This window comes from Pelecanus crispus, chromosome 7, assembly GCF_030463565.1.
Source record: "Pelecanus crispus isolate bPelCri1 chromosome 7, bPelCri1.pri, whole genome shotgun sequence".
NCBI lineage: Eukaryota > Metazoa > Chordata > Aves > Pelecaniformes > Pelecanidae > Pelecanus > Pelecanus crispus.
In genome coordinates, this window is record NC_134649.1 from 21066033 (window position 1) to 21076418 (window position 10386).

The following is a 10386-nucleotide window of genomic DNA, read 5'->3' on the forward strand; positions in this document are numbered from 1 at the left end:
CAAGTTACTTGCATCTGTAGCTTTTATTTTTAAAAAAAGTAAAGCTTTCTCTCATGCTAAACAAAACCAAAATTACATATAAACATATCTGATTTTGCAGATCAGCATTACTAAAATGCTTTTTTCTTGTTAGAAAGTTACATATTAAGGACAGTAGTATTCCTCAAAATTGCCATGAGTTAACTCAGACCCTCTGGTTAAGACATTTAAACTGGACAGTCATAAATATGAATTTCTTGGTCATCTCCAACAGATACAATTTTGGACCCACTTCCATTGTATTTCACTCCCCAAACCTGCAAATAGGACATACACAAGGTTATCAAGAGGAGACTAAGAAAAAATGTCTTCATAGCAGTCCTTTATTGACTACAACAAGCAGAAAAGAGGATTATATAAGATCACCTTATTAGAGCTGGTCCAATTATGGCTTCTGCTTTAACAGTAGATAAGGCTGATTGACCTTATCTGGTTCCTTGATGGCAGAGAAGGAAACTGCCATCTAGTAGCCTGACAAGTTCTTGCATTCCATTCGTACTGACAATGGATTACACAACCTAAAGATACTTGAAAAAGGCTGAAAAGTATTTGCCCCAGTTTGCATAAATCAAACCTAATGTTTTCACTCTTGCCCATCCTGTCCTCCTTTCCAAAAAAAGTACTTTACAGTGCTTTCAGAAAAGCAAGAGAAGAAGTATTTTTCATGCAGACTGACATGACAGACTGAAGAATGACCCAGTTTATCCTTGGGCTAATTAAGAGAGCCATTCACTTACCAGTGCAAAGCTTAGAAAAATTCAGGTCAGTCCTCTGACTTATGACAGTTAAACTCTTAAGTGACCCCCATCTCTGTCATCAGGAAGAGTGAAGGCTACCCAGCATATTAACTGGGATCGCAGCATATTAACTGATCGCAGAATGCATATATTGACAACAGCATGTTTTGGGGAATCTCATACACCGATTTTGCATTAATACCTAAAAAACAGCCTTCCCAAGAGCTGATACATCTCTGCCTTCCACAAACTTACGAGATTATAGACAACAGCTAAAACACTGGAAATCTAATTCCGCTTGGTACTTCAATAATAGAACCCCCATAGCTGTAGATAACTGCAAAGGTTACCAGCAAAAAAATACTATGGAAGGAAGAGCCCAAATAAAATCTTAAAGCATTTCCTTTGTTAAGTCTTCCTCTATGATCCATTAAAAAATAGCATTGTTCTATTTAACACCTAACATTTGGAAAAAGAGTAACTTGGTGGATACCTAACTTCCTCTTCCCTCACAGGTAGCTACTACTGGGGGCAGGGGGGAAGGGTATTACAGACACTAGAGGAGGAAAAAGTCCCAAGTTTCAAGGGTGCTTTCAAGCATCTTTTTAGATAATTGCATCCTTTTAAATAAGTATTTTCCCCCCTTACACACGCACATGCTGTGCGAGTGATATGAAATAAGTAAGATCATAGACAAAGAGAAAAAATACAGTGTGGTAAGAGTTCTTTTGGCCACTCAGGATTGCCCTTATTTGGACCTGAAAAAAATGTAATTACTTGGAAGAGATCAACCTACATGCTTGGAGTATTAGTTCAATATTAAGTGCCAAATAATCATGAACAACTTTTAAGATTTCGTTACAGCAAGCTAAAGTCAAACCTCGAAGCTGTAGCACCAAGTTGAAGCACAAATGCGCACAACTACACAACTGGAGTTCTGTGAACGCAGTGACCAGATAAAGTAATAGTAGACATACCTGATCTTGGTGGTCAAAGAAAGTGTGAACACAGGTTCTTGTTCCAGCATCCCAAACTTTTACACTTTTATCAGATGAACTGAAAGAAAAATAGTATTGATCAATGTTTAAATTAATAGATTAACTATAGTTTAGTGCAAGGCTTGAAAGATCTCATATGGTAGACATAAGAAACCCTCTTTCATCCATCAAATACAGGGATGAAGTAGCAAAGGAGTGCATCTTCTGCCAGGTTCCAGTTACCTTTAAAATCCATTTACTGTTTCAATATCTGCAAGATGAAAATGAAGACTCCCATTTTAGCCAGAAAACTTCTCTGAAGCAAGTTCTTTGGATAAAGAAACTCCTGTTACATATACTTGGTCCCCCAACTGCCTTGAGCTGTTTTAAGAGTTAACACTGAAGTTCAACTACATTAATGTACTACTACATTAGGTTGTACCTTTTCATTCAACAGCAATTTTTCGGCTACTGAGAATCAAATTGCCCTTCTTTTAGGTTTAGATGTTCTTCACTTGTAGGGAACTACACTGCAGTTGGATGACTTACACTATAAAATACTATCCACTGCAACTGGTATCACATCACAGATTGGCTTGAGTCTTTAATTGTCATGTATGTTATTCCATTATAGATTCCATTGCAATTTGTACATACTTACTTTTTATGATCCAACTCCCTTTATAAATATAATTTTTTTTTTTTTTGGGGGGGGGGGGGGGGGGGGCGGGGGGGGAAGCTTAAACAAGTTAAAAATCCTCAATACCTGGAAACAAAATGGGTATCATCAGGACAAAATGCTACATTTAATACCCAGGATCCATGACCACTTAATGTGCCAGCCAAGTTTGCATGCTGCCTGTGGAAAGAACAAATTTTAACATTAGGTTTGTGAATTCCAGGGAAAAAGCAACAAGAATATACTCTAGCTAGTGCAGCCAGGAATGGTTCAATGCAAGGTCATGGAAGGTGACTTCTGGACATTTGTTCATCCAAGCTGACCTGGTGTTACAACAGATTCTGTTTTTCCATTTCAAATGGTTAACATAAAAAGAAGTCGCTAAGAAGATACATTGGTGGACAGAAGAGTTTCGCCCTGAAGAAGGCAAAGTAAAGCAGGTTTAGGGGAGCAAAGATCACTGAAGCAGTGCCTTTTCCTCCCCAGGGTCTTCCAAGTTTTTGCAAAATGCAACAGAAATAGGTCATAATTTCTTGGGTACAGAACAGATGTTTAAGATGGGTAAACACAAACACACAGGACAGATATACAAAACAATTAGCCTGTTGCCTACAGGGCAAATATGGGGAAAGTAATTTCTTTTCAAGTTAAGGCTGTCATCCACCTATGCACTTTTTAAAAACTATCTAAGGGTATAGTATTTTATTATTATTATTTAAATAATAAGATTATTTTTTACATAAAGAAGTCACCAAAAGCTGAAGGAAATTATAGAGAGCAGAGAGTTTGATATATTTTTTACAGTATCAGCCTCTCTGAATACTTATTTTCCTTTTAGCATGTCTTGCAAAATAACAACTTACACATCGTAGATTTTGATATAGCCGTCATCTGAAGCAGTTACAAGTAACTGAGAATCTGGAGAAAATGTCAGTGAACGAATAGGCATCGCGTGACCTGAAATTCAAAGTTATGTATGGCTTAGAATGTAGCTATTCCTCTTACTAATGACAGTGCTTAAGCAGCTACACCAGAACAGCATTTCCTGTTAAAAGCAAGCAAGCTCTGAAGAGTCTTTCTCTCTATGCCTCTACAGGCTTCTTCGCACAACATAAAATGGAAACTGACAGTAATTCTGAACTTTGAGAAGGCATGTCCACAGCAACACAAAAGTATTTTTATTTTTTCAGTGGAGGATCCTTATTAGAAATGATTGCATCTTTTCTAATAAGATTTCATTTTGTTTAAGTGGTTGGGGTTTTTAATTAACTATACAACTGGACAGAAACTGCATGAACACTAAGAGCCCGGTTATCTCTTAGAAAATTGCATGTCTTCTACAACATAAACTGTTCAGTTATTTTTTAAAACAGGAACAAATTGCTATAAAACTGATACCATAGCAAAAAGAAAAATACACGCATCAGCACACATTTGGCTTAGCTTCATTCCCTTGTACCGCACTGCAATACAAGAAGGAATTGCAATTTAAGAATTTACTTAAACGTTACTGACTATATCTTTTGAAATAGGCATTTATGATGCTAACCTGAGTTTACAGTTTTCCTCTAATACTTTAAGTGGTTTAAGTTACAGCACACTAAATAACTAAATAGTGTCTAAAGGACAGAAACATCAACTTGTTTATGCCATGGCTGTTGTATCTTATTCTGACTTGTGTTATATCCTTTAATTTTGTTGAGGAATGAAGCCAGAAGTTGGGTATTGCAAATACACATTACCTTCTAGCGTATGCAGAAGTTTTCCAGTTGCAATATCAAAAATATTGATAATGCCATCTATCGCTCCACTGGCTAAGTATTTTCCATCTGGACTCTGTAATAAAACACAAACAGTATGCATTTAACAACTGTACATATTTATGCTATGTACCTCCCTGACATTCTCTTGGCAACATTTCACAAATACGATCTATGCAAGATACCTGAGCTCCAAAAATCCTGAAGATTTCAGCTGACTTATTCACAATATGTGTATAAGCAAGATCAAAGTATATTTTCCATATATGCAGAGGGTGAATGTCACGCAGTTTATATTTGGAACTATCAAAGTATGGCTGTCACTTAGTATTATGTAGAGATAAACTGATACACCGGTTGTGTAGGGAGGAGGTCAGGAAGGCCAAGGCAAGGATGGAGCTGAATTTGGCAAGGGATGTAAAGAATAACAAGAAGGGCTTCTACAGGTATATCAACCAGAAGAGGAAGGTTAAAGAAAGTGTACCCGCCCTGATGAACAAGAAAGGCAAACTTGTATCAACAGATGAGGAGAAGGCTGAGGTACTCAACAACTTCTTTGCCTCGGTCTTCACCGGCAACCTCTCTCCTCACTCCTCCCAAGTCTATGGACCAAAAGATGGAGACCAGGGGGGTAAAGCCCCTCCCACTGTAAGGGAAGATCAGGTTCAAGACCACCTGAGGAACCTCCATGTACACAAGCCTATGGGACCTGATGAGATGCATCCCAGAGTCCTGAGGGAACTGGCTGATGTAGTTGCTAAGCCACTCTCCATGATATTTGAAAAGTCATGGCAGTCAGGTGAAGTCCCTGCTGACTGGAAAAAGGGGAATCTTGTGCCCATTTTTAAAAAGGGAAGAAAACAGGACCCTGGGAACTATTGACCTGTCAGCCTCACCTCTGTGCCTGGGAAGATCGTGGAGCAGATCCTCCTAGAAGCTATGCTCAAGCACATGGAGGACAGGGAGGTGATTTGAGACAGCCAGCATGGCTTCACCAAGGCCAAGTCCTGCCTGACCAACCTAGTGGCTTTCTGTGAAGGAGTGACTGCATCAGTAGACAAGGGAAATGCAATGGATGTCATCTACTTGGACTTCTGTAAAGCGTTCGACACAGTCCCCCACAACATCCTTCTCTCTAAATTGGAGAGATATGGGTTTGATGGGTAGACTGTTCGGTGGATAAGGAATTGGCTGGATGGTTGCATCCAGAGGGTCGTGGTCAATGGCTCGATGTCCACATGGAGACCGGTGACAAGTGGAGTCCCTCAGGGGTCCGTACTGGGACCAGTGCTGTTTAACATCTTAATCAATGACACAGACAGTGGGATCGAGTGCACCCTCAGCAAGTTTGCAGATGACACCAAGCTGAGTGGTGTGGTTGACACACCAGGAGGACGAGATGTCATCCAAAGGAACCTGGACAAGCTGGAGAGGTGGGCCTGTGTGAACCTCATGAGGTTCAACAAGGCCAAGTGCAAGGTCCTGCACCTGGGCCGGGGCAACCCCCAATATCAATACAGGCTGGGGGATGAAGGGATTGAGAGCAGCCCTGCGGAGAAGGACTTGGGGGTACTGGTGGATGAAAAGCTGGACATGAGCCAACAATGTGCGCTTGCAGCCCAGAAAGCCAACCAAATCGGGGGCTGCATCAAAAGAAGCGTGGCCAGCAGGTCGAGGGAGGTGCTTCTGCCCCTCTGCTCTGCTCTGGTGAGACCTCATCTGGAGTACTGCATCCAGCTCGGGGGCCCTCAGCACAAGAAGGACCTGGACCTGCTGGAGCGGGTCCAGAAGAGGGCCACCAAAATGATCCAAGGGCTGGAGCCCCTCTCCTATGAGGCCACGCTGAGGGAGTTGGGGTTGTTCAGCCTGGAGAAGAGAGGGCTGCGAGGAGACGTTACTGCGACCTTCCAGTACTGAAAGGGGGCCTACAGGAAAGATGGGGAGAATCTTTTTAGCAAGGCCTGTTGTGACAGGACAAGGAATAATGGATTTAAACTAAAGAAGAATAGATTTAGAATAGACATAAGAAAGAAATTTTTTACAGTGAGGGTGGTCAAGCACTGGAACAGGTTGCCCAGAGAGGTGGTAGAGGCCCCATGCCTGGCAACATTCAAGGTCAGGCTGGACAGGGCTCTGAGCAACCTGATGTAGTTAAAGCTGTCCCTGCTCACTGCAGGGGGGTTGGGCTAGTTGACCTCTAAAGGCCCCTTCCAACCCAAAGCATTCTATGATTCTACGATAGATGGAAACAAAAATACTGATTTACAACATGCTACAGCAATAGCAATTTCACGTAAGAAATTATCAATTGTGCTTCTTACATATGCAATGCTAAGGATGAACTTTCCTCTGGTGTCCAGAGAATATTCTTTCTTTCCAGTTTCAACACCAAAAATATTTACTTTTCCCACATGACTTCCTGTTGCAAGGTACTGGGAATCAGGTGAAAAAGCCAGGGACCAAGCATCAACTGTATTAAAAAGAAAAAAAAAATCAGTTAGATGAATATTATTCCTAGTTCTTATTGAACTATGTCAGTTCTGTATGCAGCCGTTTAGACATTTAACCCCCTAACTACTCTTAACACTCTACTATATACTCTTAAGAAGAGTGTACAAGCTCATGAAAGTTAACTTCCTTCTAAGTCATTAATGGAGCATAGCTTGAGCCATTTATTTCCGTTTAGTGAAAGATTAAATTTTCTAATGAGACCTTGAGCTTATTAGACCCTCCCGTAACAATAAATTTAGAATTTAAGACTGTGTGAGTCAAGTCTAAATTCTTACTCTTCTCCTGGTATCAAAAGATATTAAACCAGTAAAAGAAAGGAACGCTAGTATCTACCAAAGCACAGAAGATGCAGGAGAAACGCAGATATACAAATGTAACATAGGTCAACATTCCTTGCAACAGAATTTAAAAAAGCATACCTTTTATAGCAGTACAATGTACTTACCTGGCACAATGTAATTCACATTTTTTTTTTCTATAAGCTTAATATTAATTACCTAAAACACTGCAAGATTGTTCTTAAATTAAGGATTGCCAGTGGACCAATGAAATACTTAGAATAAGATCTTAGGCCCTGAATTCCAACTTGGAGGATGTAACATTGATCCAGACTTCAGCTTCACTGTGTTTTCACTTGCTCACTAGGATGTACTGCATAAATAAGCATCACATATATGGCTCAAATTAAGTGCAGTGCAGTGCTTATGAAGAAAGTTCAGATTTTCTTTGTAAATTAATTTGAATAATCATTTGAATTATTTTTTTAAATATCTTTTTTATCAATACATCTGTAAGAGCAAACTGGTTTCCATTCTGCTTTATGCATCTAGCAAAAAGCGTATCTAAATTCTCCGATAGAGAAAGCATAAGTAGTGTGAAAAAATAAATGTAAAATTGTCTGATACTACTTTGAGCTCATACAATCACTACGATTTTTGCAAACAAAGGAAGATTTTTTAAAAAAAAACAACCACCAGTTGTCTCGTATACCTTAATTATACCCTGTACAGTATTTACTATCTAGAGTAAATACACTTCTTAACCAGAGACAGCTTAACACTGATATCTTACCAGGACCAGCATCTATTGACTTGATCTGTTTGCCAGTTTCTAAATCCCAAAGGCGAATATGGGCATCTAGGGAGCTGGATGCTGCAATGGAGCCTGTGTGGCTGATATCCACAGATACCACACCCAGTTGGTGACCCTCCAAAGTCCACTGTAGATCCAATTTTTCATCATTCCTTTTGTTCAAGGGAAAGAAAAGCCTAGTTATGAATAGCTGGGGGTACTTAACCCATCTCCAACCTCAGACAAAACAAACAAACAAGATAATGCACATTTCTCCGTTTTTGTCAACAAAAGGGGAATCCAACTTCACTTATGAAATGTGAAGATAGCTACGCACAAACTGCTCTCTGTACTTACGGGAAAGAACTGACAGATCAATCATTTACCATATTTCTGCAAAGCACGTACTTCATCTTAAGTTTGTAAGTAGTCCCACCGAAATATGTTATTACACATCAATACATGGGGTACTTACACAGCAGACTGTTAATCTGTCAGCAGAGCGTGAAACACAATGATGAGCGTTTTTATAATCACCACAACAGAGCTACCTGTGTCATTAAAGTAAAGCACATACTTAATACTGCTTTGGCTAAGAGACAGAATGATTTCTTTCCAAAAGCATACTTCAGTGTCATTTGTATAAGGATTGTGAAGTTTTGGGGCTTTTTTTAATAAAAAAGGGAGATGTCATTTCCTCTTTTACTCTATTCCTGTTATTCCTTTCACAGTACACATGCTCCCAATGCATTGTCTCATAAAAAGTTGCATTTCTAATTCTTTGGTTTAGAAATACATCAAGTGGTACTATTCTCTGGCAGATGACACGTAAAATTTTATATGCATTTTCAAAAGGGTTCGCATTCTTCGAAAATTAAAGCACATCAGAATGCTACCACTCCAAGAGAAAGCATGCACCAATGCAGATAAGCTTGCTCAAGAGAACAGTTCTGTGTGCCAGGCTACCCTGTCCCTGATGTAACTTCTAACATCCCTGCAGATGATGAAAATTCAAGACTGCTGTATTTCCATACTGACTACTTCACAAGCTTAAAACTGGAGCACTTCACTTACCACTTCCAGACCTTCACTAGATCATCCAAAGAACCAGAGATCACTGTTTCGGAACCATCTTTTTTATTTTTTCCCCAGGCAACTGACCAAATGGCATCATCGTGAGCTAAAAGAGAATATAAGCATATAAATTAAAAATTAAGTGGTTTCCTTTGATGAAAGACAACTACCAGTTTTGGTAATGCTAAAATTGCTGATTGTAATGCTGGCAATAGACCCCTTACTCTTCAGGCCTATCAGTGCTCTGAAAGCCTTGTCACTGTTTTCATTGTTTCAAAACACATGATGTATTTTGTTCACCAAGATCACTGTTGAAAAAACAGCATAGCTATTTTTGAGTTATTCAGATTTATACTTAATATAAACATAATCCAGGTCTTCTTAGAAGTATATCTGCCATTATCAATTTTACATCAGCCAAGAAGACCAATATTATTTAATACATGTTAGTGTTTTCTCACCTTGCTCTTGCTTGAAGAGAATACCGTACTAGAAAGAAAAAATAATTAATATTACGTATGAGCAGCCTAAAAAATATCAAGTTACCGATTAGTTTAATTAAAGCTGTGTTTTTATTTACCTGTGTGGTCATGTCTTTATAGAAACAATCTTAACAGGAATGCTCTGGAAGGAGAAAACCCATTAGGTTCAGCAATAAGGCTCTGCCTCAGAAACACCGCTCTGGAAGGAGAAAACCCGGCAGGCACAAGAGTAAAACCTGAGGGAAACCCCGCCTTCTCGCCACCCTCGGCTCGCACGGCGAGAAGCGCCCGCCACGGAAGGACCCAGCGCCCCCGCCGCGGCCGCCTTCGCCTGCACTCCCTCCCTCCCTCCCTCCCTCGCGGTGCAGTGCGGTACCGTACCGTACCGTACCGTACCGTACCGTACCGTACCGTACCGTGCCGTGCCGTGCCGTGCCGGACACAGAGCTTCCTGCCCACCGCCGGGCCGTCACCGCCACTGCCGCCGTCGCACTGTGATGACGTCTTCTACCACAGAGAGCGCGGGAAGAGCGCCTCTCCCCGAAGCCCTTCTCTCGGCCGCAGCAGTGGAGAGGACTCTGGCCTCGCGCTCTCTACTGCCGCCGTGTGGCCAAGGAGGTTCCCTTTGGCCTAACGGTCCCAACGGCCGCGGCGGCAGCCGGCGCCCCGCCCGCCCGTCCCTCGCTGCCGCAGCCCGCCGGCGGGAGCGGCGGCCTCCGCGCCCCCCCGGCAGTGTCCTCAGCGCCTCAGGCGTACCGCAGGGAGGAAGGCAGCGGGGTTAACGCCGCCGCTGATCCCCTCCAGCCCGCACTGGTCGCCCCCACGAGCCCCGCTGGCAGCAGCAGGCCCTCAGGCAGCGCGTGTCCCGCCCAGGCTGCCCGACACCCCCCTCCCGCGGCCGGGCAGCGCAAGGGCGGAGCGGTCGCGGCTCAGCTCCCTGCCTCCTCCTTCAGAGGATGCCGGGGAGCCCCGTGGCACTGATGTGGCTCCGTGTTCGGCCGCTTGTTGCCAACTGTACCCCTGCCCAGGTGAGCCTCGTCACGCTTACTTAGACAA

At 42.0% G+C, this 10386-nt stretch overlaps 1 protein-coding gene across 3 annotated transcripts; it reads right to left on the reverse strand.

Annotated features, from left to right (window-relative positions):
* Window positions 1-4: 4 nt before the first annotated feature.
* Window positions 5-9796, reverse strand: SKIC8 (SKI8 subunit of superkiller complex). 3 transcript variants are annotated; one of them, XM_075713758.1, is made up of 10 exons: window positions 9429-9613; window positions 9310-9337; window positions 8849-8954; window positions 7775-7947; window positions 6514-6662; window positions 4175-4268; window positions 3296-3389; window positions 2520-2612; window positions 1754-1832; window positions 5-296 (listed from the first exon to the last, which is right to left on the reverse strand). In XM_075713758.1, the coding sequence occupies exons 1-10, from the start codon at window positions 9438-9440 to the stop codon at window positions 207-209; spliced, it is 918 nt and encodes a 305-aa protein (XP_075569873.1). In that variant the 5' UTR covers window positions 9441-9613; the 3' UTR covers window positions 5-206. The 3 variants fall into 3 exon arrangements, with proteins under 3 accessions (XP_075569873.1, XP_075569874.1, XP_075569872.1); XM_075713757.1 differs by lacking the exon at window positions 5-296 and adding an exon at window positions 9747-9796 and having other exon boundaries at window positions 928-1832; window positions 9429-9472; XM_075713759.1 differs by lacking the exon at window positions 2520-2612.
* Window positions 9797-10386: the final 590 nt, after the last annotated feature.